At 55.5% G+C, this 25530-nt stretch overlaps 1 protein-coding gene and 1 long non-coding RNA gene across 2 annotated transcripts in view; one reads left to right on the top strand and one right to left on the bottom strand.

Moving 5' to 3' along the window:
* Positions 1-25530, bottom strand: part of SCAP (SREBF chaperone) — a 54107-nt gene that overhangs the window by 17214 nt on the left and 11363 nt on the right. The window contains 13 exon segments of the mRNA XM_081344885.1: positions 1570-1764; positions 2927-3348; positions 5283-5501; positions 6965-7063; positions 8246-8340; positions 10468-10580; positions 11873-11999; positions 12523-12695; positions 14151-14256; positions 16647-16867; positions 17757-17914; positions 18580-18709; positions 20255-20463. Of these exon segments, the coding sequence (XP_081201011.1) occupies positions 1570-1764; positions 2927-3348; positions 5283-5501; positions 6965-7063; positions 8246-8340; positions 10468-10580; positions 11873-11999; positions 12523-12695; positions 14151-14256; positions 16647-16867; positions 17757-17914; positions 18580-18709; positions 20255-20376 (2180 nt within the window). The 5' untranslated portion in view covers positions 20377-20463.
* LOC308678096 overlaps positions 1-25530 on the top strand; it is a 112503-nt gene that overhangs the window by 81990 nt on the left and 4983 nt on the right. The window lies entirely within an intron of this gene.

The raw sequence follows: 25530 nt of genomic DNA, 5'->3' as shown, positions 1-25530 counted from the left end.
GTGGATGCCACTTCCGGAGCTCCGTTCTAGCCTCAGAGGCCTGGAGCAGACTCCCAGGCCTAGAAAATGGCCTGCCGGAAGTGCATGAATGCCACTTCCGGAACTCCGTTCTAGGCCTTGGAAGCGTGAAGGAGGCTCCCAGGCCTATAACGGCCCGACGAAAGTGGATGGATGCCACTTCCAGAACTCTGTTCTAGGCCTCAGAGGCCTGGAGGAGGCTCCCAGGCCTAGAGCAGCCCGCTGGAAGTGTGTGGGTGCCCCTTCCGGAGGCGGCCTCCAAGGCCTAGAACGGCCCGCCGGAAGTGCATGGATGCCACTTCCAGAACTCTGTTCTAGGCCTTGGAGGCGTGAAGGAGTCTCCCAGGCCTAGAGCAGCCCGCTGGAAGTGTGTGGATGCCACTTCCAGAACTCTGTTCTAGGCCTCAGAGGCCTGGAGGAGGCTCCCAGGCCTAGAACGGCCCACCGGAAGTGCGTGGATGCCACTTCCGGAGCTCCGTTCTAGCCTCAGAGCATGGAGCAGACTCCCAGGCCTAGAAAACGGTCTGCCGGAAGTGCATGAATGCCACTTCCGGAACTCTGTTCTAGGGCTCGGAGGCGTGAAGGAGGCTCCCAGGCCTACAACGGCCCGACGGAAGTGCATGGATGCCACTTCCGGAACTCTGTTCTAGGCCTTGGAGGCGTGAAGGAGGCTCCCAGGCCTACAACGGCCCGACGGAAGTGCATGGATGCCACTTCCGGAACTCTGTTCTAGGCCTCAGATGCCTGGAGGAGGCTCCCAGGCCTAGAGTAGCCCGCCGGAAGTGTGTGGGTGCCCCTTCCGGAGGCGGCCTCCGAGGCCTAGAACGGCCCGCCGGAAGTGCATGGATGCCACTTCCAGAACTCTGTTCTAGGCCTTGGAGGCGTGAAGGAGTCTCCCAGGCCTAGAGCAGCCCGCTGGAAGTGTGTGGATGCCACTTCCAGAACTCTGTTCTAGGCCTCGGAGGCGTGAAGGAGGCTCCCAGGCCTACAACGGCCCGACGGAAGTGCATGGATGCCACTTCCGGAACTCTGTTCTAGGCCTTGGAGGCGTGAAGGAGGCTCCCAGGCCTACAACGGCCCGACGGAAGTGCATGGATGCCACTTCCGGAACTCTGTTCTAGGCCTCAGATGCCTGGAGGAGGCTCCCAGGCCTAGAGTAGCCCGCCGGAAGTGTGTGGGTGCCCCTTCCGGAGGCGGCCTCCGAGGCCTAGAACGGCCCGCCGGAAGTGCATGGATGCCACTTCCAGAACTCTATTCTAGGCCTCGGAGGCCTGGAGATCCCGTAGTCCACGTTGGGTGGAAGCTCAGGACTCCGTGCCCTTAAGCCATAACGCTTAAGACTTCTCCACGGCTTCACAGTGCTTTAAAGACTCGGCGCGTGTGCCCCCAACCACCTCGGTCCTCGTGTTTACCGACCTCGGAAGGATGGTAACCGGCAGTCAGCAGAAGTAGCCTGCGGTGATGCCTTCTCACCCGACAGGGAAACTGACCGGGACGCTGACAGTTGCAGCATACATCACGCTTACTTATACAAGGTGACGTCGCGCTTACTTATACAAGGTGACGTCCCAGGGGGTGTGCCCTTTGGGCTTCTCTTCGGCCAGCTGGTCGGCCTGCTCCGCTCTTACGATGCCCAAGGAGGACGAGGACGGGTACCGGTTGGCTTCGTGGGGGTGCCGCGCGTCCAAAGCCTCTTGCGGGTCCAGGTAGAGGGTGATGGGGATCACCGGAAGGATGCTGATGTACCTGGAGAAGGAGGAAGAGCTGATAGGAGGAGGAGGAGACAGCCTCCCACAAGGGAATTCTGGGAGCTACAGAAAAGGAGACGGATGGGGGAAGGAAGGAAATGGGGAGGAAGAAAGGAAATAAGAAGGAAAGGAGGGAGGGTGGAAGGAGATCGATGGGAGAAGGAAAGATGGTGGAAGGAAGGAACGAAATGGGGAAGGAAGGAAACAGGAAGGAAAGGAGGGAGAGAGGGAGGAAGGAGATGGACGGCGGAAGGAAGGATGGTGGAAGGAAGGAAATGGGGAAGAAGGAAGGAAACAGGAAGGAAAGGAGGGAGAGAGGGAGGAAGGAGGTGGACGGAAGAAAAAAGGATGGTGGAAGGAAGGAAATGGGGAAGAAGGAAGGAAACAGGAAGGAAAAGAGGGAGAGAGGGAGGAAGGAGATAGACGGCGGAAGGAAGGATGGTGGAAGGAAGGAAATGGGGAAGGAAGGAAACAGGAAGGAAAGGAGGGAGGAAGGAGATGGACGGTGGAAGGAAGGATGGTGGAAGGAAGGAAATGGGGAAGAAGGAAGGAAACAGGAAGGAAAAGAGGGAGAGAGGGAGGAAGGAGGTGGATGGCGGAAGGAAGGACAGCGGAAGGAGATGGGGAGGGGGAAAGGAAATAGGAAGGAAAGGAGAGGGAGGGAGGAAGGAAATTGAAGGGGGAAGGATGGATGGATGCATGGAAGGAAGGAAAGAGGAGAAGCAAGAAGATGGATGGGGAAGCATGGAGGGAAGGGAGGAAATGGGGAGGAAGGAAGGAAATAGGAAGGAAAGGGAGGAGAGAGGAAACAGATGGATGGGAAAGGATGGATGGAAGAAAGGAAAGGAGGGAAAGAAGGAAGGTGGGTGGGGGAAGGATGGAGGAAAACCACCCAGCTCAGAGAGCACCGAGGACCTCACAGTCCTTTTTTCCTCTTCCTCCTCCTCCCTTCGAGCACTGATGACGTTCCCTAGTTGGGTCACGAGACGTCCGCAAGAAAACCACCCAGCTCAGAGAGCAGCGAGGACCCCAACCCCCGACCCCCCAGTCCTTCCTCCTCCTTTTCCTCCTTCCTCCTCCTGCCTTCTCGCCCTGACGACGTTCCCGAGTCGGGTCGGGAAACGTCGGCACGCCAACCGCCGAGAGCCCCGAGGACCCACCGTTTCGCCAGGGTGACGTTGTAGTAGCTGAACAAGGAGGGCCAGTGTCGAAAGGACAACTTCCTCCACAGCTCTTCGTCCTGGGCCCCCCAAGTCACTTCCGCCGTGGAGCCCACCTCCGGGTGACCCCGACTCCGGGCGTTCAGCGGCTCCTCGGCGCGGCGCCCCGCCGCCTGCCGCCGTGACGACTCCGACGTCTGGTTCTCCAACAGCGGCGCCGGAGGGGGCTGCACGGGGTCCGCCGAGAAGACCGAGAGGGATAACTTGGCATCCCCCGTTGGAAGGACCTCACCAGGGGCCGGCAGCACGGGCAGCCCGGCGTCGCCCAGCGGGCTCTGCTCCGTGACCTGAGAAGCCAGGTAGAGGCGGAAGCCCGCTGGGTCGGTGTAAACCAGGATGCCGATCCAGACCACCGTCCCAGTCTGTGGGGAAGACATGTTTAGAGCAGTCCCTTAAGGACTTCCAACTCCCAGGATTCCTTAGCCAGCCATACTTTACGAGGGGTGGACTTCCAACTCCCAGAATCCCCCAGCCGGCATACTTTAAGAGGGATGGACTTCCACTCCCAGAATCCCCCAGCCGGCATGCTTTAAGAGGGGTGGACTTCCACTCCCAGAATCCCCCAGCCGGCATGCTTTAAGAGGGGTGGACTTCCACTCCCAGAATCCCCCAGTCGGTATGCTTTAAGAGGGGTGGACTTCCACTCCCAGAATCCCCTAGCCGGCATGCTTTGAGAGGGGTGCACTTCTACTCCCAGAATCCCGCAGCGTATCTCTAACCCCCAGGGATGTCCATCCTAACTTCAACCAGTCGCTAAGCAACCCGTCGTAAAGTCGAGGACTAACTGTACCCTACTTCCCTAGCCCTTCGGAACTGCCCACCTCCCCTCATTTCTGGAGAGTCCAATTGGGTCTAGGACGTTTGGCCACGCCCCCTTCACCCATTGATAGCCAGCTTTCCTCCTCCTCCAGTGGCCCCTCCCCCACCCAGCCGTGCAGCCAAAGGCCTGGGACAAAGGGTGCCTTGGCAAATTGGGGTGTGTGTGTGTGTGTGTGTGTGTGTGTGTGTGTGTAAGTGTTGGGATTCAGCCGGCTCGCATCGGTTCGGCAGAACCGATAGCTAAATTTGTCTGAGTTCAGAGAACCACCTGAATGGACGCTGCTTCCGGAAGTCCAGTCTAGGCCTGGGAAGAGGCCTAGAATGGCCTGCCAGAAGTGCGTGGATGTTCACTTCCGGACGTCCGTTCTAGGCCTCAGGGGCCTGGTGGAGGCTCCCCCCAGGACAAAAACGGCCCGCCGGAACTGCCTGGATGCCACTTCCGGAAGTCCGTTCTAGGCCTGGGAGGCCTGGTGCAGGCCTCTGAGGCCTAAAACGGCCTGCTGGAACTGCGTGGATGCCACTTCCGGAAGTCCGTTCTAGGCCTCAGAGCCTGGAAGAGACTCCAAGGGCTAGAGTGGCCCGCCGGAAGTGCGTGGATGCCACTTCCAGAAGTCCGTTCTAGGCCTCCGAGGCCTGGTGGAGGCTCCCCAGGCCTAAAACGGCCTGCCGGAACGGCGTCGATGCCACTTCCGGAAGTCCGTTCTAGGCCTCGGAGGCCTGGTGGAGGCTCCCCAGGCCTAAAACGGCCCGTCGGAACTGCGTGGATGCCACTTCCGGAAGTCCGTTCTAGGCCTCGGAGGCCTGGTAGAGGCTCCCCCGGCCTAAAACGGCCCGCCGGAAGTACGTGGATGCCACTTCTGGAAGTCCGTTCTAGGCCTCGAAGTCCTGGAGGAGACTCCCAGAGCTACAGCGGCCCGCCGGAAGTGCGTGGACGCCACTTCTGGAACTCCGTTCTAGGCCTCGGAGGGTAGAAGGAACAGGACTCCCAGGCATAGAACGGACCGTCGGAAGTGCGTGGATGCCACTTCCCGAGCTCTCCATCCAAAAGAGAAGCGGTTGTTCGGGAATTTGTATCTCGCCGCTGGGGGAGAAGAGGCCCGTCGGCCAGGGACAACGGCTGGGCGGAGGGCCAGCCGAGCAGGAAATCTGGCTGTAAATAGGTGGGAGGGCTCAGGAGGCGAAGGCGCGGATGGGCTCCGTGGCAGGGCTCCGAAGCCCGCGAGCCACAACCGCCTCCTGCTCCGCGGCCTAATTAACAACCGGGCCACCCGTTCGGGGCACCAGCCCGCGAGCAACAGGCGCTCGTCAGCCCGAGCGTACGTTGGCTTCTGCTAAAAAGCCGTCCCTTCGTCCCTTCGCCACTCCCTCCTCCCCGCTTCCCGGATGCCGAGCCAGCGAGGCTGGGCAGCTGTGCCTTATGGGGCCCGGATCCCCTTCCTCCTTTTGCCCCCCTCTGCCTACGGGAGAACCCCCTTACCATGATGATCCTCTGGGCCAGCCGAGTCCGGGCGAAGAAGTAAACCACCCTGAGACGCTTGGGCAGACGGAGGTTACGCAGCGATGAGGTCTGAAGGTTGATGGTATGCATGGTAGCCGGGCGCATGGCCGGCTGGCGCTCGTAGCGTGGGCTGCGGGCGCCTAGCTTGGGGGGCGGGAGGCAGGCTTCGGCAGGGGGCCGTTTGTTGAGATCGGCCAGCTGAGGAGGGAGCAAAAAAACAACCAGCGGGTCAGAAATCCGGAAGAGCTGAGCCAGAAGGGACCTGGGAGGTCATCTAGTCCAGCCCCCTGCTCGAGTAGGACACCCTGACAGAATAATAGAAGAAGAGTTGGAAGGGGTCTTGGAGGTCATCTACTCCAGCCCCCTGCTCGAGTAGGACACCCTGACAGAATCATGGAAGAAGAGTTGGAAGGGACCTCGGAGGTCATCTAGTCCAGCCCCCTGCTCAAACAGGAGACCCTGACAGAATCATGGAACAGAGTTGGAAGGGACCTTGGAGGTCATCTAGTCCAGCCCCCTGCTCAAACAGGAGACCCTGACAGAATCACGGAACAGAGTTGGAAGAGACCTCGGAGGTCATCTAGTCCAGCCCCCTGCTCGAGTAGGACACCCTGAATCATGGAATAAGAGTTGGAAGGGACCTCAGAGGTCATCTAGTCCGGCCCCCTACTCAAACAGGAGACCTGACAGAATCATGGGACAGAGTTGGAAGGGACCTCGGAGGTCATCTAGTCCAGCCCCCTGCTCAAACAGGAGACCCTGACAGAATCACGGAACAGAGTTGGAAGAGACCTCGGAGGTCATCTAGTCCAGCCCCCTGCTCGAGTAGGACACCCTGAATCATGGAATAAGAGTTGGAAGGGACCTCAGAGGTCATCTAGTCCGGCCCCCTACTCAAACAGGAGACCTGACAGAATCATGGGACAGAGTTGGAAGGGACCTCGGAGGTCATCTAGTCCGGCCCCCTGCTCAAACAGGAGAACTGACAGAATCATGGAACAGAGTTGGAGATCATCTAGTCCGGCCCCCTGCTCAGGCAGGAGAAGTTTAAAGAATCATGGAATAACAGAGTTGGAAGGAGCCCTGGAGGTCATCTAGTCCAGCCCACTGCTCAAACAGGAGACCTTTACAGAATAGCAGAATACAAGAGTTGGAAGGGACGCTGGAGCTCATCTAGTCCAGCCCCCTGCTCAGGCAGGAAACCCTATTGTACCATTTCAGACAAACGGTTTTCCGGTCTCTTCCTTCTTGCCTCCAGCCCCCTAATCATCTTTGTTGCTCTTCTCTGCGCTCTTTCCAGAGTCTCAACATCTTTTCTATAATACGTCAATTTTTTGGGCCTGTATTTTCTTAAGAGAACGTTAGAATATTTTTAATAATAAATCTGGATGCGGCATTCCAAGGGCTTCACCAAGGCGTTGCAAAGGGATAGGAACGGGGTTGTGAGAGTCCGTCCCTCTGTTAAAGCAGCCCCAGGATTCTGTTGGCTTTTGTGATTGGCTCACGTTGAAGGAACTGTCCGTTAGGACGCCGAGATCCGTTTTAAGGAGATCACCCTACCAAGTCCCAATACGAGGCCCGATCACCATATTGATCCCTCGCTAGATTCTCTCCCAAACGGACGGATCTTCGGAAGTCGGCTGCCCGCCTCCCGTTTTTACCTCCATCCGACGGATGTCAATCGACAGGACGGTGGTGAAGAAGAACATCTGGAGAAAAAAGTCGGAGACCAGGCCCACCACGGCAAAAAGGCAGAATTCCTGGAAAGGACGAGAGAGGAGAGAAGTTGGAGAGAGAACAAGAAGACTTGTCTTGGGGGGGGAAAGAGAAAGAGGAAGAGGGAGAGAGGAAGAGTAAGGAGAGAGAGAGAGAGAGAGAGAGAGAGAGAGAGAGGATGAAAAAGAATCAGAATGAGAAAAAGGGAGAATGAAAGGGGAGAAAGGGAAAGAGAGAGAAAGAGGGAGAGAAGGAAGAGACAGAATGAAAGAGAAAGGGAATCAGAATGAGAGAGCACAAGTGACAGGCAGAGAAAAGAGAGAGAAAGAGGGAGAGAGGAAGACAAGGGAGAGAGAGAGAAACAGAATCAGAATGAAAACAAGGGAGAATCAAAGAGAAAGAGAGAAAGGGAGAGTGAAAGACAGAGAAAGGGACAGGATATAGAATGAAAGAGAAAGGGAATAAGAATAAGAGAGAACGAGAGAGAATGAGAGAGAGGTGGAGAAACGAGAGCGAAAGAGGGAGAGAAAGGAGGGGGAGAGACAGAACGAAAGAGAAAGAATCAGAATGAGAGAGAGAATGAGGGAGAATGAAAGGGAGAGAAAGAGGGAGAGAGTGAAAGGGACAGAGGGCGAGCGAAAGAGAAACAGAATGAAAGAGAAATAGAATCAGAATGAGAGAGAACGAGAGCGAGAAAGAGGGAGCAATGATGAAAGAAAGAGGGAGAGAGGGGAGAGACAGAACGAAAGAGAAAGAATCAGAATGAGAGAGAGAATGAGGGAGAATGAAAGGGAGAGAAAGAGGGAGAGAGTGAAAGAGGGAGAGAGGGCGAGCGAAAGAGAAACAGAATGAAAGAGAAATAGAATCAGAATGAGAGAGAACGAGAGAGCGAGAAAGAGGGAGCAATGATGAAAGAAAGAGGGAGAGAGGAAGAAAAGGGAGAGAGAGAGACAAAAGGAAAGAGAATCAGAATGAGGAACGAGGGAAAGAGAATGAAAGAGAAAGAAGGAGAGTGATGCAGAGAAAGAGGGGGAGTGAAAGAAAAGAGAAAGAAGACAGAATGAAAGAGAATCAGAATGAGAGAGAGAACAAGGCAGATAGAGAGGGAGAGAGATAAAGAGGGAGAGCGAAGAGCGAAGCTCCGTCGGAACTTCAGTCACTAAACGAATGGTCTTAAGCCGAGGATTACCCATACCTCAGAAGTTTCTCCCAGCCCCTCCCATTACCTGGATGGCTGGGACGAAGGTGAAATAGCCAATCAGGATGATCCCCAACTCGGTGCCCATGTTCTTCATGATGGACCAACTCTCGTTACTCAAACCTGGAAAGAGAGTGGCGAGGTGAAGGCCGCTGACCACCCCAAAAGAGTGGCGAGGTTAAGGCCGGTGATCACTCCAAACCAGTGGCGAGGTTAAGGCCGGTGATCACTCCGAAGCAGTGGAGAGGTTAAGGCCGGTGATCACCCGAAACAGTGACGAGGTTAAGGCCGGTGATCACTCCGAAGCAGTAGCAAGGTTAAGGCCGGTGATCACCCCGAAAGAGTGGCGAGGTTAAGGCCGGGGATCACTCCGAAAAGGTGATGAGGTTAAGGCCGGCGATCACCCCGAAACAGTGGCGAGGTTAAGGCTAGTGATCACCCGAAACAGTGACGAGGTTAAGGCCGGTGATCACTCCGAAGCAGTGGCAAGGTTAAGGCCGGTGATCACTCCAAAAAGGTGACGAGGTTAAGGCCGGCGATCACCCTGCAACAGTGGGGAGCTTAAGGCAGGCGATCACCCCAAAATAGTGGCGAGATTAAGGCCAGTGATCACCCCGAAACAGTGGCGAGATTAAGGCTGGTGATCACTCCAAGGCAGTGGCGTGGTTAAGGCCGGTGATCACCCCGAAAGAGTGGCAAGGTGAAGGCCGGTGATCACTCCGGAAAGGTGATGAGGTTAAGGCTGGCGATCACCCCGAAAGAGTGGCAAGATTAAGGCCAGTGATCACTCCGAAGCAGTGGCGAGATTAAGGCCAGTGATCACTCCGAAGCAGTGGCGAGATTAAGGCCGGTGATCACTCCAAAGCAGTGGCGAGGTTAAGGCCGGGGATCACTCCGAAGCAGTGGCGAGATTAAGGCCAGTGATCACTCCGAAGCAGTGGCGAGATTAAGGCCGGTGATCACTCCAAAGCAGTGGCGAGGTTAAGGCCGGTGATCACCCCGAAAGAGTGGCAAGATTAAGGCCAGTGATCACTCCGAAGCAGTGGCGAGATTAAGGCCAGTGATCACTCCGAAGCAGTGGCGAGATTAAGGCCGGTGATCACTCCAAAGCAGTGGCGAGGTTAAGGCCGGGGATCACTCCGAAGCAGTGGCGAGATTAAGGCCAGTGATCACTCCGAAGCAGTGGCGAGATTAAGGCCGGTGATCACTCCAAAGCAGTGGCGAGGTTAAGGCCGGGGATCACTCCGAAAAGGTGACGAGGTTAAGGCCGGCGATCACGCTGCAACAGTGGGGAGGTTAAGGCAGGCAATCACCCCGAAACAGTGGCGAGATTAAGGCCGGTGATCACTCCGAAGTAGTGGCGAGGTTAAGGCCAGCAATCACCCGAAAACAGTCACAAGGTTAAGGCCGGCAACCACCATGAAATGGTGGTGAGGTTAAGGTCAGCAATTACCCTAAAAACAGTGGTGAAGTTAAGGCCGGTGATCACTCCGAAAAGGTGACGAGTTTAAGGCCGGCGATCACACTGCAACAGTGGGGAGGTTAAGGCCGGTGATCACCCCAAAACAGTGGTTAGGTTAAGGCTGGTGATCACTGTTAAACTGTGGCGAGGTTAAGCGGTTAAACTGTGGCGAGGTTAAGCGGTTAAACTGTGGCGAGGTTAAGTGATCAGTTTGAACAGGTGTTAAGGTTAAGGCCGGTGATCACCCCCAAAGAGTGTCAAGGATAAGGCTCTTATCGCAACAGTGGGGAGGTTAAGGCAGGCGATCACCCTAAAACAGTGGTGAGGTTACAGCTGACAATCACCCTGAAACGGTAGCAAGGTTAAGGCCGGTGATCACCCCGAAAGAGTGTCGAGAATACAGCCGGCGATCACCCCGAAACAGTGACAAGTTTACGACTGGCGATCCACCCGAAACGGTGCCGAGGTTAAGGCCAACAATCACCCTGAACCGGTAGCAGGGTTAGCACCGGTGATCACCCTTTGCTTGGGGAATCTCAGAACGAATTCCGCCAATGATGCTCGGCAAACCCAGCCTATTCTCAGCCAAGCTCTTACCATCTTTTTCCGGGACAACGACCCAAAGGTGTGTTTTCAAGAGGCAACTGTCAAAGGGGTTTCCCTTCTCATCTAAGAAACTTCTCCAGTTCTGGGTGAAGAACTGAACTGTTAGTCAGAACGCGAAGAAGCTTCTCGGGTGAGGAGCGAAACCTCTTCAATGGAAAAAAAACCACTCAAATTTTAGGTACCTTGCGCGATACGCAGCTTCACTTCCAGGTCGACTGGCGTGGACACCACAGATTTGGTGAGAACCAGCACATTCTCGATGCCGATCACCACCACCAAGTACGGGAAAATCTCCCTAGAAAGGAAAAGGGATACCGAAGCTAAACCAAACCTGGAAAAAAAACCGGCCCGGAGCAAGCTGGGAGGAAGAAAGGAAGGACTCGCCGTTGTCGGACAAAATAATTGTCAGGTTTTTTTCTCAAGGTGATTTTGCAAAAAAGACAAATAAAGTCGGGAGTGGCCATTTCCAGACGTTTACATTCGCCCAGGACGTTGGGAAACGAAATGACGGATGTCTCGCTGCCCGCGAATGTCTGCCAGGAGTTCGTTCTACGGTGGTCCGCACAATCCACAAGAGCTAAAGCGGAGTTTCCCAAAGTTTCCGGCCTTGTGGATCGACGGAGGGGGAGGGAAAAGGGTTGGTTCCACGTGAGCGGCCGGCAAGCTCTCTTCCATCCGCGCCAGCAGTGTGCGCAGCTCGGTTAAATGGAGCGCTAACGTTCCTCCTCCTCCTTTCCACAAACCCAACTCCCTTCTGGCACTAATGGTGTTACCCAGTACGGTCACGAAACGTCTGCAAGAAAGCCACCCAGCTCAGAGAGCACCAAGGCCGGTGATCACAGTCCTTCTCCTCTCCACACACCCAACTCCTTTCTAGCATTGACGGCATCCCCTAGTTGGGTCCTGAAACACATCTACAAGAAAACCACCAAGCTCAAGAGAGCACCAAGGACCCCACAGTCCTCCTCTTCCTCCTCCTCCCGGCAAACAGAGAGAGAAAAAACTCTGCACGTGTTCCTTTGCACCGAGGACGTCACCTAGCTGGGTCATGAAACGTCGGCGTGAAAACCACCAAGCTAGGAGAGCACCTCCTTTTCTCTGCAAGCCTCCCTAACCCTGCCGCAAGAAAACAAGCCAGCTTAGAAGCACCCAGGACCCCTTAGTCCTCCTCCTCCTCCATTCTAGCACTGATGATGTTACCTAGTAGGGTCATGAGACGTCAGCAAGAAAGCCACCAAGCTCAGAGAGTGCCAAGGACCCTACTGTCCTTCTCTTCCTTCTCCTCCTCCTCCTCCTCTCCACACACCCAGCTCCTTTCACGCACCGCTGACGTTCCCTAGTATGGTCGTGAAACATCTGGAAGAGCACCACCCAGCTCCGTGACCACCAAGGACCCCACAATATTTCAGCTGCAGAGAGCGTTTTATCGGACACTGTTTCCGCGAGGATGTGACGGGGATGAAGGACTCCCGCGTTACACAGATGCTCATCAGGATTCCCTCTTCAGAATCGATTTCTCCATCCGGACAATGCTCGCAGCATCCGTCTCGCCGCGCTTCAGCCCGGAACTCCCGTTCGGCCACCTACCCTCCGTTGAGCGTCGGCGTGAGACCGAAGAGCGTGCACAGCCCAACGGACATGAGCAAGGAGCTGAGCACCGTCACGACGGCCGCCAAAGCCAGACCCCACTTGGATTTCACCATGTCGATCTTGCCTGAGGAAGGAAAACGAGCAACATTAGCCATCAGCCTTCGAGCGAGAAAGAGAGGCAGAACCGGATGGTGGGAGTTAAAGTCTTCCCCTCTTGGAAAGCATGCCGGCTGGGGGATTCTGGGAGTGGAAGTCCTCCCCTCGTAAAGCAGGCCGGCTGGGGGATTCTGGGAGTGGAAGTCCTCCCCTCTTAAAGGATGCTAGCTGGGGGATTCTGGGAGTGGAAATCCTCCCCTCTTAAAGCATGCCGGCTGGTGGATTCTGGGAGTTGGAGTCCTCCCCTCTTGAAGCATGCCAGATGGGGGATTCTGGGAGTGGAAATCCTCCCCTCTTAAAGCATGCCGGCTGGGGGATTCTGGGAGGGAAAGTCCTCCCCACTTAAAGCAGGCCGGCTGGGGGATTCTGGGACTGGAAGTCCTCCTCTCTTAAAGCAGGCCGGATGGGGGATTCTGGGAATTGAAGTCCTCCCCTCTTAAAGCCTTGCCTGTCCTGAACCCAAACAGCCACTGAGGTTACTCGAAACGTACGCGTGGAGAAGTAGATGTAAGCGAAGAGGATGACGTAGGTGGTAACCAGCGGGATGAGTTCGGCCACGCCGATTTCTTCCTTAAAATGGACGTGGATCATCTGGTCTTTCTGGAGGCTGCTGTTGGTGCTGGGATGTAGCAGAGTCAGCCGCGAGCGGAGACTGGCGAGAAACCTGGAGAAGGGAGCAAGGCATTTGTGGGGGGGGCATTGGTGGGATTCAGCTGGTTCGCAGCGGTTCAGTAGAACTGGTAGCTAAATTTGGCTGAGTTCGGAGAACCGGCTGAATGCACACTGCTTCTGGAAGTCCAGTCTAGGCCTTGGAGGCCATGTAGGAGGCCTTCCAGGCCTAGAACGGCCTGCCGGAAGTGCATGGATGCCACTTCCGGAAATCCATTCTAGGCCTCGGAGGCTGGGAGAAGGACTCCCAGGCCTAGAACGGCCCACTGGAAGTGAATGGATGCCACTTCCGGAAGTGCAGTCTAGGCCTTGGAGGCCTGAAGGAGGCCTGCCAGGCTTAGAACGGCCTGTCGGAAGTGCACGCATGCCACTTCCGGAAATCCATTCTAGGCCTCGGAGGCTGGGAGAAGTACTCCCAGGCCTAGAACGGCCCACTGGAAGTGCATGGATGCCACTTCCGGAAGTTCAGTCTAGGCCTTGGAGGCCTGAAGGAGGCCTTCCAGGTTTACAACGGCCTGCTGGAAGTGCATGCATGCCACTTCCGGAAATCCATTCTAGGCCTTGGAGGCTGGGAGAAGGACTCCCAGGCCTAGAACGGCCCACTGGAAGTGAATGGATGCCACTTCCAGAAGTTCAGTCTAGGCCTTAGAGGCCTGAAGGAGGCCTGCCAGGCTTAGAACGGCCTGCCGGAAGTGCATGGATGCCACTTCCGGAAATCCATTCCAGGCCTTGGGAGGCTGGGAGGACTCCCAGGCCTAGAACGGCAGATTGGAAGTGCATGGATGCCACTTCCGGAAGTGCAGTCTAGGCCTTGGAGGCCTGAAGGAAGCCTTACAGGCTTAGAACGGCCTGCCGGAAGTGCATGCATGCCACTTCTGGAAATCCATTCTAGGCCTCGGAGGCTGAGAGAAGGACTCCCAGGCCTAGAACGGCCCACTGGAAGTGAATGGATGCCACTTCCGGAAGTTCAGTCTAGGCCATGGAGGCCTGAAGGAGGCCTTCCAGGCTTAGAACGGCCTGCCGGAAGTGCACGCATGCCATTTCCAGAAATCCATTCTAGGCCTCGGAGGCTGGGAGAAGTGCTCCCAGGCCTAGAACGGCCCACTGGAAGTGCGTGGATGCCACTTCCGGAAGTCCGTTCTAGGCTTGGGAGGCGCAGGCCTACATCCAATAAGAGAACCAGTTGTTCAGGTATTTGCATCCCACCGCTGGGGTGTGTGTGTGTCCAAAGTCGCCGTCACCACGGTTGTAACTTGAGGTCGTAACCTGTGATGCTCGAGTAAAAGCCGACTTAGATGTGGCTGAGGCTCGTCCAATCAGGGACCCGCTCTCCAAAATGTGGATTTTAAGAATCGAACACCCCACCACACGACAGATGGAGAAGACGACAAGAAAGGTCCCACCTGGTCAAACGTTTCTCCAGCTTGTCTGTCTCGGAAAGGCAACTCACCTGGCGTCGTAATGCCGGAGACCCAAGGTGATGGCGTAGACAACCACTCGCTTCCGGTTGTAGAGATTTACCCCGCTGTACTTTCCCGGGACGCCAAATAGGAGATCTGAAGACACCAGGAGAAGAACAGGAGGTGAGTGGGAAGGACACCAAGCTGTGAAGCGGGTGATGCAACCATCTATCTTGAAGGACAAGCTTGGGGATCTGGCAACACTGTTCCAACGCTGATGAATGGTCGTTGACATCCCTCCGTCTCTCCCAGCGTTTCTCAACTTCAGCAACCTTAGGATGGGTGGACTTCAACTGACTTGGCCAGTTGGGGGGGGAATTCTGGGAGTTGAAGTCCACCCATCTTCAAGTTGGAGAGGTTGAGAACCATCCATCTTGAAGGACGCGCTTGGTGACCTGGAAAAACTGCTCAACTCGGAGATCCTAGTGAACGCCCATTGACATCCCTCCGCAGTGGCGTAGCGTGGGGGGTGCAGGGGGGGCCGGCCGCACCGGGCGCAACATCTGAGGGGGGCGCGCTCGACGGCGCCGGGATCCGGCAGGGCGGAGGCACCGGAGCCCCAGCCGGGAAGGGCCTGACACCCCACGGCGCGCCACACACACACACACACACACACACAAACACACAGCGTGACTCCTCCTTCGGGCCGCTCCGACCGGAAACTCCATAGCCCACAAGTCGGAGGCGCTCTTCTTTGCCCGGCCTAGAAGGCTCCGGGGAGCCAGGCCCGGCTGGAGCTCCTTTAACTTTTGCCAGGCGGCCTCCGCTCCCCCGAGAGGGCATAATCCCTCTCGCCTTCGGGTTGGCTGAAGTTCCGGCTTGTTTCCCGCCTGCCCTCCCCCCCTTTTTTGCCGCCACCGCCGCAGGCAGCCGCGGTTGGCGCCTATTTACTCCCGCCGTTTGTAAGGACGGCTCCCGCCAGGAGGGCCAGAGGCTGGAATCCGCCTTCGCTCCGGCGCTGGACGGAAGCCTTCTCTCCCTCCTCCCCCCCCGCAAAGGAGAAGGCGGCTCCTGAGCGTGCACAGAGCGCGGCCCTCCTGCAACCCCGGGGCTCCGCTGCGGAGGCTCTCCCAAGGCGCTCCCGGGGTTGCCAAAGGCGGGGGGGGCGCGGCGGGGCTTGAAAGAGGGTGGATTTCCCGTGGGGGGAGGATTGCTGCAGCGTCTCTCCGGGGGTCCCTGCTCTGGAACGAAAGCTGCATCGGCAGGTTGCCGATCCAACCGTGCATCGGCGATCGGGACCGCCCCCCCGCCACACGTCGCCAGCAGCGAGAGTTTCCAGCCAGGCCGGCGAATCTTTGGGGTGAGGTGCCAAAGAGAAGGAGGCGGCTTGGCTTGGATAAGCAGCGTCTGGGCAGAAAATAGGTCGGGCGCCGCAGCAAGTATGAATTCCTGGGGTTCAGCCTAAGCAGGCAAAGCTGCAGGGTGGGTTGGTTGGCTTTTCCAGCTTTGGAATAACCTTGGGAAGCTGAGGCATTGTAAATTGGAAGTCATTGTTTGTCGCCTAACATGTTGGGTCAACCCCACGCCACATGCTAAGCCATAAACCGTGGTTGGTATCCAGGGTTTAGGACAAGATGGAGAAAACTAGCCAATTGTGGGATCATAAATCTTGAGGAAGCCCATCATCGCTCCATGTGATGTATGCACTCAATCTACAAACGTAGTCCAAGCCTATTCACATCTGTTGTAAGGTCATTCTCTCCTGGGGTTTATCCTGACGTCCACTAAGAGTGGAACAAACATGCCCCATTAACCATTTTCAACGCCATGTCCTCTCTTTGTCTCATCCTAAATCACAGCTGAGGCACCTTAAAGTTGCCTTGTTTCAGTTTTAAACTAGCATTTTCCCTCTTCTCCAGAGACCCTTTTTTGCCTTGAACCTAACTCAGGGGTAGGCAACCTTGGCTCTTTTATGACTCATGGACTTCAACTCCCAGAATTCCTGAGCTAGTGGAAGAGACTCGAGTGCTAAAATCCACAGGTTAGGGGGCGCAAATTACTTGCCTTGCCCCGGGTGCTGACAACCCACGCTACGCCACTGTCCCTCCGTCTCCCCCAGTGTTTCTCAACCTCCACAAGCTTAAGATGGGCAGTTTTTAACTGGCTTGGCTGGTTGGGGGAATTCTGGGAGTTGAAGTCCACCCATCTTCAAGTTGCAGACGTTGAGAACCTTTTATCTTGAAGGACCCGCTTGGTGACCTGGAAAAAACTGCTCAACTCGGAGATCCTGGTGAACGTTTGTCGACCTCCCTCCGTTTCTCCCAGTGTTTCTCAACATCTGTAACTTTCAGCCGGGTGGGTTTCAACCGGCTTGGCTGGCTGGGGGAATCCTGGGATTTGAGGTCCACCTACCTTGCAGAGGTTGAGAAGAACTGGTCACTCCACCTTGTCTTCTCAAGGCTAGACTTCAACTCTCAGCATATTCAGCCATTCTGGAATGGTGCCTACGTGGTTGCCAAGTCCCACAGGGTTCAGCCTTGCCTTACCTTTCGGTGTAGCCGACGTCTGCAAGGTCTTGGGCTCGTGCTGGTGTACGGTTTTAATGATATCAGGGTCCGCGCTGAAACGCTCCTGGTCGTTCTGCCAAAAATTTGCCGGGGAGAGAAGGAGGCAGCCATGTTCGGGGAGGAGCCCCCGAAGTTTCTTCAAGCCGGGCAAGAGTTCGGTCACTTGAAGGCAGATATCATCCAAACTTTGAATCCGGGAACTGGGCACCGAAAGAGAGATGGGAGAAGACGCAACATCAAACAGGCAAGGATTGTGTTACATATGTCGAATGGCAGCAAGATTGCACACGAAAAATAGGATCCTTTGATTCCAACAATGCCAAAAGTTGACGGAATTGGCAACGGCTAAATCGACAGCTTTGATTCACGGAAAGAATACAATTAAGTTTGTTTCGACCCGGAAACCTCTTTTGGACTTTGTGCTTGAGGTGGGGAAAAAAAGGGTCCCACGGATTAAACAGTTTCATTGGTATAGAAGTGGCTGGGTAACAACAACACAATAGCGGTCAACAACACAACGCCTGGAAAACCCCCCACATCTCGGGATGCTAAATCTTACACCCTGTCGGCCGAATAAAGTTCCTCCAGGCTGGAAAGATGCAACCAAACTTGTTCGGCAAGTCCTCAATTTACGACCGTTCATTTAGTGGCCCCGGAAAAGGCCACTTATGGCCATTCCTCACCTTTACGACCGTCGCAGCCTCTCCAGGCTTTGCTGACCAAAAGTCAGACCCCTGGGCAACTGACTCATTGTTATGACGGTTGCAGCATCCCAGAGAAGGGATGTACGTCATGTAATTCCCCCTTGGCGGCCTTCCGCCCGATTCACCCAACAACCTAGGTGATTCGCTTAACGACGAGAGGGATTCGCTTCGCACCGCTGGCAGGGGAAGGCCGCGAAACACGGGGGCCAAACTCACTCGGCAAACGTCTCGCTTAGCAACAGGGATTCAGGGCGCCTTTGTGGTCGCAAATTTGCCTCTCCGTCGAATGCCCTTTTTTGTGTCCCTACTGGGAATGTGTGTGTGTGTGTGTGTGTGTGTGTGTAGACAGGAAGCACCGAGAAGGGGTCCTCGTTTTCTGACGTACCCGTCTCGCAAAACGTGGTTGCGGATTTCCTCCACCAGCTGGAAGACTCGGGCGAGCGGAGAGCGGAAGACGTCAACGGCCAGGAAGGTCTTCGGCCACGGGGAAACGGTGGCTTTCACCAGGACCTGTTGGATGTAGGCCACGGGGGCTCCGGAGTACTGGAGGAGAGAAAAGACACAAACACACACACACAGAGACAGACACAAACAAAAATAAGACGGGGGTGAATAGGGGGAGCCTTGCGAGGCAGACCGGAGAGAGGAAAACGACATCCCGAGGAGCTAATTGCATTTTATTCTAAAGTTAGGTCCATAGAATTTGCAAGATTAGAATTGCAACTCTGCAGGGGGAGGAGGAGGAGGAGGAGGAGGAGGAGGGAGGAGGAGGAGGAGGAGGAGGAGGAGGAAGAGAAGTACATGAGGAGGAAGAAAAGAGAAATAAAGTGGTAGTGGGAGTGGTAGAGGAGGAGAGAAGTAGAGGAAGAGGAGGAGGAGAGGTGAAATAAAGGAGGAAGAGGGCAGAAGTACAGGAGGAAGGGAGAAATACAGGAGGATGAGGAAGAAGGGAGAGGAACAGGATGAGGAAGAGGGGAGAAATAAAGTGGGAGGAGGAGGAGGAGGAGGGGAGAAGTACAGGAGAACCAAACTCCTTCCTCCCTTCTAGCCCTGATGACGTTCTCTAGTTGGGTCACGAAATGTCTGCAAGAACACCCGCCCCCCCCCACCAAAACCACCACCACCCTCCGAGCTCAGAGAACGTCCGTTCCAGCTTGACGGTCCCGAGATCCGACGACGGTCCAAAACTGCTCCGTCGTTCCTCCTACCCAGTCGGGACGCTCGCTGGACTCTCCTTGCCGCGAGGCCGTGAAGGGGGGAGGCGCCGAGTAGTCCTTCACCGGGGTGCTGTACTCCACGGGCCCCGTGCCAGGAAGCGGGAGCTTGAGCAACGGGTAGCTGCAAGGCAGGAAGATGGGGATTCAGGTCCCAAGGTCGGTCGTTCCCAAGGTTCAGGAAGAGTCAAAAGTCCCCTGGAGATCTGTCAAGTTCAAACTCCCAGAATCCCCCAGCCGGCCTGCTTTAAGAGGGGAGGACTTCGACTCCCAGAATCCCCCAGCCGGCCTGCTTTAAGAGGGGAGAACTTCCATTCCCACAATCCCCCAGCCAGCCATTGTTTAAGAAGGGAGGACTTCCACTCCCAGAATCCCCCAGCCGGCCATGCTTTAAGAAGGGAGGACTTCAACTCCCAGAATCCCCCAGCCGGCATGCTTTAAGAAGGGAGGACTTCGACTCCCAGAATCCCCCAGCCGGCCTGCTTTAAGACGGGGGGAATTCCATTCCCACAATCCCCCAGCCAGCCATTGTTTAAGAAGGGAGGACTTCCACTCCCAGAATCCCCCAGCCGGCCATGCTTTAAGAAGGGAGGACTTCAACTCCCAGAATCCCCCAGCCGGCATGCTTTAAGAAGGGAGGACTTCAACTCCCAGAATCCCCCAGCCGGCCTGCTTTAAGACGGGGGGAATTCCATTCCCACAATCCCCCAGCCAGCCATTGTTTAAGAAGGGAGGACTTCCACTCCCAGAATCCCCCAGCCGGCCATGCTTTAAGAAGGGAGGACTTCAACTCCCAGAATCCCCCAGCCGGCATGCTTTAAGAAGGGAGGACTTCAACTCCCAGAATCCCCCAGCCGGCATGCTTTAAGAAGGGAGGACTTCCACTCCCAGAATCCCCCAGCCGGCCTGCTTTAAGAGGGGAGGACTTCGACTCCCAGAATCCCCCAGCCGGCCTGCTTTAAGAGGGGGGGACTTCCATTCCCACAATCCCCCAGCCAGCCATTGTTTAAGAAGGGAGGACTTCCACTCCCAGAATCCCCCAGCCGGCCATGCTTTAAGAAGGGAGGACTTCAACTCCCAGAATCCCCCAGCCGGCATGCTTTAAGAAGGGAGGACTTCAACTCCCAGAATCCCCCAGCCGGCATGCTTTAAGAAGGGAGGACTTCCACTCCCAGAATCCCCCAGCCGCCCTGCTTTAAAAAGGGAGGACTTCAAATCCCAGATTCCCCCAGCCGGCCTGCTTTAAGAGGGGAGGACTTCCACTCCCAGAATCCCCCAGCCGGCCATGCTTCATGAGGGGAGGACTTCCACTCCCAGAATCCCCCAGCCGGCCATGCTTCATGAGGGGAGGACTTCCACTCCCAGAATCCCCCAGCCGGCCATGCTTTACGAGGGGAGGACTTCCACTCCCAGAATCCCCCAGCCGCCATGCTTTAAGAAGGGAGGACTTCCACTCCCAGAATCCCCCAGCTGGCCTGCTTTAAGAGGGGAGGACTTCAACTCCCAGAATCCCCCAGCCAGCCATGCTTCATGAGGGGAGGACTTCAACTCCCAGAATCCCCCAGCCGGCAAGCTTTAAGAGGGGAGGACTACAGCTCCCAGAATACCCCAGCCGGCCATGTTTTAAGAGGGGTGGACGTCCACTCCCAGAATCCCCCAGGCCTCTCACCAGCAGGCGAGGACGCAGAGGCCGGTGAAGAGGATGATGGGAATCGGGCAGGAGGCGCAGCGCAAGCCGTGATTGTAGAAGGCCTCGGAGATTTTCCCTCGCAGGCTCGCGGTGCAGGTCATCCTCAGCCCGGTCCGGGGTGCCGGGGGGGGCGGGGTCTCATCTGGCAGCCATCTTTCCGGCCCCCGGGGTGCCGAGTGCGAAACGCCCTGTTGCGAAGAAGCCAAAAAAAGCGGAAGGTTTAAAGACGGCCGAGGGGTTGGTCCCGTCGAGGAAGCCGGCCGGGAGCGCTCGTCGGGAAGCCCCGAGCGGTCCTCGGCCTTACGGCCGACCGCTTTGTGACAGTTTGAAGGCGCACGCGCGCGCGTACGCACACTTCCCACGCACACAAGGACAAAAGGCGCGGGCCGTTGGAAATGAGCATGGCACCGTCTGTCTTCCTTCCCTCTCACCATTCCTACCTTCCCTCGCTCACTTCTCTCCTTTCCGTTCCTTCCTTTTTTCTCCTTTCCTTCCCTTTTCCTCTTTCTCCTTTCCTTCCTTCCTTCCTTCCTTCCTTCCTTCCTATCCTCTTTCCTTTCTCCCTTGTTTCCCTTTTCCCTTTTCCTCTGTCCTTCCTTTCCTTCTCCTCTTTCCTTCCCCTATCCTCTTTTCCTCTTCCCCTCTTTCCTTTCCTTCCCTTTTCCACTTCCTTTACTTCCTTCCTTTCCTTTCCCTCTTTCCTTCCTTTTCGTCTTTCGTTTCTCCCCCTTTTCCCTTTGTCCTCTTCCCTTCCTGCTTCCTCTTTCCATTTCCTTTTCCTCTTTCCTTCCTGCTTCCTTTCCTCCTTTTCCTCTTTCCTTTCCTTTCTTTCTTCCCTTTTCCACTTTTGTTCCTTTCCTTCCTTTCCTTCCTTCCTCTCTCCTTTCCCTCTTTCCTTCCTGCTTCCTCTTTCCATTTCCTTTTCCTCTTTCCTTTCATTCCTTTTCCTTCCTCCCTTTTCTTTTCCTCTTTCCTTTCCTTACTTTCTTCCCTTTTCCCCTTTCCTTCCTTTCCTTTCCCCTTCTTTCCTTCCTTCCTTCCTGTCCCTCTTTCCTTCCTTCCTTTTCGTCTTTTGTTTCTCCCCTTTCTCTTTGTCCTCTTTCCTTTTCCTCTTCCCTTCCTGCTTCCTCTTTCCATTTCCTTTTCCCCTTTCCTTCCTGCTTCCTTTCCTCCTTTTCTTTTACTCTTTCCTTTCCTTCCTTTCTTCCCTTTTCCACTTTCGTTCCTTTCCTTCCTTCCTTTCTCTCCTTTCCCTTTCCTTCCTGCTTCCTCTTTGTTTCCTTTTCCTCTTTCCTTTCATTCGTTTTCCTCTTTCCTTCCTGTTTCCTTCCCTCCCTTCTTTTCCTCTTTCCTTTCCTTCCTTTCTTCACTTTTCCACTTTCTTTCCTTCCTTCCTTTCCGTTTCCTTTTTCCTTCCTTCCTTCCTTCCTGTCCTTTCCCTCTTTCCTTCCTTTTCGTCTTTCGTTTCTCCCCCTTTTCCCTTTGTCCTCTTTCCTTTTCCTCTTCCCTTCCTGCTTCCTCTTTCCGTTTCCTCTTCCTCTTTCCTTTCTTTCCTTTTCCTCTTTCCTTCCTGCTTCCTTTCCTCCCTTTTCTTTTTCTTTCCTTTCCTTCCTTTCTTCACTTTTCCACTTTCTTTCCTTCCTTCCTTTCCTTTCCCTCTTTCCTTCCTGCTTCCTCTTTCCTTCCTTTCCTTTCCTTTTCCTTTCCTTCCTTCCTTCTTTCCCTCTTTCCTCCCTTCCTTTCGTCTTTCGCTTCTCCCTTTTTTCTCTTTTCCTTTCTCCGTCCTTTCCTTTCCCTCTTTCCCTCCCGCTTCCTCTTCCTCTTTCCTTTTTCAACCTATTCCCTTCCTTTCCTTTCCCCCCTTTCCTTTTTTCCCTTTGCTTTCTCCTCTTTCCTTTCTCCTTTCCTTCCTGTCCTTTCTCCCTTTTCCCCTTCCCTTTTTCCCCTTCCTCTCTCTCCTCTTTCTTCGCTTCCCGGCCTTTCTCCCTTCCCTTTCCTCTTTCTTTTGCTTTCCTTTCTTTTTCCGGGTTTTCGCTTCGCCTGGCGCCCGGCCAAAGCGGATTCGCCGGGAAAGCCTTCCAAAAGCCCCCCCCCCCCTGAGGAACGTCACCCATCGGAATCCACAGTCAATCAATTCCAACCGACAGGCGGCAATCACACTTCAAAGCTGTTAACTCGACTCGCAGGTGGCTCAATCTCAGAAAACGGGAAGAGGGCTGGACTTCCGCTCCCAGAATCCCCCAGCAGGCATGTTTTAAGAGGGGAGGAATTCCACTCCCAGAATCCCCCGGACAGCCATGCTTTGAAAGGGGAGGAGTTCCTCTCCCAGAATCCCCCAGACAGCCATGCTTTAAGAGGGGAGGAGTTCCACTCCCAGAATCCCCTGGCCGGCATGCTTTAAGAGGGGAGGACTTCCACTCCCAGAATCCCCCGGACAGCCATGCTTTGAAAGGGGAGGAGTTCCTCTCCCAGAATCCCCCAGACAGCCATGCTTTAAGAGGGGAGGAGTTCCACTCCCAGAATCCCCTGGCCGGCATGCTTTAAGAGGGGAGGACTTCCACTCCCAGAATCCCCCAGACAGCCATGCTTTAAAAGGGGAGGACTTCCACTCCCAGAATCCCCCAGCTGGCCTGCTTTAAGAGGGGGGGGGACTTCCACTCCCAGAATCCCCCAGCTGGCCTGCTTTAAGAGGGGGGGACTTCCACTCCCAGAATCCCCCAGACAGCCATGCTTTAAAAGGGGGGGACTTCCACTCCCAGAATCCCCCAGCTGGCCTGCTTTAAGAGGGGGGGGACTTCCACTCCCAGAATCCCCCAGCCGGCCTGCTTTAAGGGGGGAGGACTTCCACTCCCAGAATCCCCCAGACAGCCATGCTTTAAGAGGGGAGGAGTTCCTCTCCCAGAATCCCCCAGCCGGCCTGCTTTAAGAGGGGAGGAGTTCCACTCCCAGAATCCCCTGGCCGGCATGCTTTAAGAGGGGAGGACTTCCACTCCCAGAATCCCCCAGACAGCCATGCTTTAAAAGGGGGGGACTTCCACTCCCAGAATCCCCCAGCTGGCCTGCTTTAAGAGGGGGGGGACTTCCACTCCCAGAATCCCCCAGCCGGCCTGCTTTAAGGGGGGAGGACTTCCACTCCCAGAATCCCCCAGACAGCCATGCTTTAAGAGGGGAGGAGTTCCTCTCCCAGAATCCCCCAGCCGGCCTGCTTTAAGAGGGGAGGAGTTCCACTCCCAGAATCCCCTGGCCGGCATGCTTTAAGAGGGGAGGACTTCCACTCCCAGAATCCCCCAGACAGCCATGCTTTAAAAGGGGAGGACTTCCACTCCCAGAATCCCCCAGCTGGCCTGCTTTAAGAGGGGGGGGACTTCCACTCCCAGAATCCCCCAGACAGCCATGCTTTAAGAGGGGAGGAGTTCCACTCCCAGAATCCCCTGGCCGGCATGCTTTAAGAGGGGAGGACTTCCACTCCCAGAATCCCCCAGACAGCCATGCTTTAAAAGGGGAGGACTTCCACTCCCAGAATCCCCCAGCTGGCCTGCTTTAAGAGGGGGGGGGACTTCCACTCCCAGAATCCCCCAGCTGGCCTGCTTTAAGAGGGGACGACTTCCACTCCCAGAATCCCCTAGCTGGCCTGCTTTAAGAGGGGGGGACTTCCACTCCCAGAATCCCCCAGCTGGCCTGCTTTAAGAGGGGGGGACTTCCACTCCCAGAATCCCCCAGCTGGCCTGCTTTAAGAGGGGGGGACTTCCACTCCCAGAATCCCCCAGACAGCCATGCTTTAAAAGGGGGGGACTTCCACTCCCAGAATCCCCCAGCTGGCCTGCTTTAAGAGGGGGGGGGACTTCCACTCCCAGAATCCCCCAGCCGGCCTGCTTTAAGGGGGGAGGACTTCCACTCCCAGAATCCCCCAGACAGCCATGCTTTAAAAGGGGAGGATTTCCACTCCCAGAATAACCTGGCCGGCATGCTTTAAGAGGGGAGGACTTCAACTCCCAGAATCCCCCAGCCGGCGTCCTTTTAAGAGGGGATGACTTCCACTCCCAGAATCCCCCAGACAGCCATGCTTTAAAAGGGGAGGAGTTCCACTCCCAGAATCCCCTGGCCGGCATCCTTTTAAGAGGGGAGGACTTCAACTCCCAGAATCCCCTGGCCGGCATGCTTTAAGAGGGGAGGACTTCCACTCCCAGAATCCCCCAGACAGCCATGCTTTAAGAGGGGAGGAGTTCCACTCCCAGAATCCCCCAGCCGCCCTACTTTAAGAGGGGAGGACTTCCACTCCCAGAATCCCCCAGCTGCCATGCTTTAAGAGGGGAGGACTTCCACTCCCAGAATCCCCCAGCCGGCCTGCTTTAAGAGGGGAGGACTTCCACTCCCAGAATCCCCCAGCCGGCAATCTTTAAGAGGGGAGGACTTCCACTCCCAGAATCCCCCAGGCGGTACTTGTTCTGCGCAAGAATCCTTCGCTTCCAACTTTTGTTATTCTTCTCAGAGGGAGAAAAACCCATCTGGAAAAAAAAGGGGAAAAAAAGGGGAAATTTCCTGAGAGTCCGGGAAAAAAAATTAATCAGTGGGACAGCCTGCCACCAGATGTTGCAGGCGGTTCCATCACTAGAGGTCTTCAAGGGAAGACTGGGTGACCATTTGCCTGGATGACAGAAAACCACCTGTGTTGGGCAGGGGGTTGGACTAGATGACCTCTGAGGTGCCTTTCAATTCCGTTATTCAGGGATTCTGTAAGGAGCTCCTTCTTGAGCCTGGGGTTGGACTAGATGACCTCTGAGGTCCCTTCCAACTCCATTATTCAATGATTCTGTCAGGGTCTCCTGCTTGGGCAGGGGGTTGGACTAGATGACCTCTGAGGTCCCTTCCAACTCCATTATTCAATGATTCTGTCAGGGTCTCCTGCTTGAGCCTGGGGTTGGACTGGATGACCTCTGAGGTCCCTTCCAACTCCGTTATTCAATGATTCTGTAAGGAGCTCCTTCTTGAGCCTGGGGTTGGACTAGATGACCTCCGAGGTCCCTTCCAACTCCGTTATTCAATGATCTGTAAGGAGCTCCTGCTTGAGCCTGGGGTTGGACTAGATGACCTCTGAGGTCCCTTCTAACTCTCTTATTCCACAATTCTGTCAGGGTCTACTGCTTGAGTCTGGGGTTGGACTAGATGACCTCTGAGGTCCCTTCTAACTCTCTTATTCCACGATTCTGTCAGGGTCTACTGCTTGAGTCTGGGGTTGGACTAGATGACCTCCGAGG

This window comes from Vipera berus (genome assembly GCF_964194415.1).
Source record: "Vipera berus genome assembly, chromosome: Z".
Taxonomy (NCBI): domain Eukaryota; kingdom Metazoa; phylum Chordata; class Lepidosauria; order Squamata; family Viperidae; genus Vipera; species Vipera berus.
The sequence above is the reverse complement of the archived record's forward strand: the minus strand, read 5'-3'. Positions and strand labels throughout refer to the sequence as shown.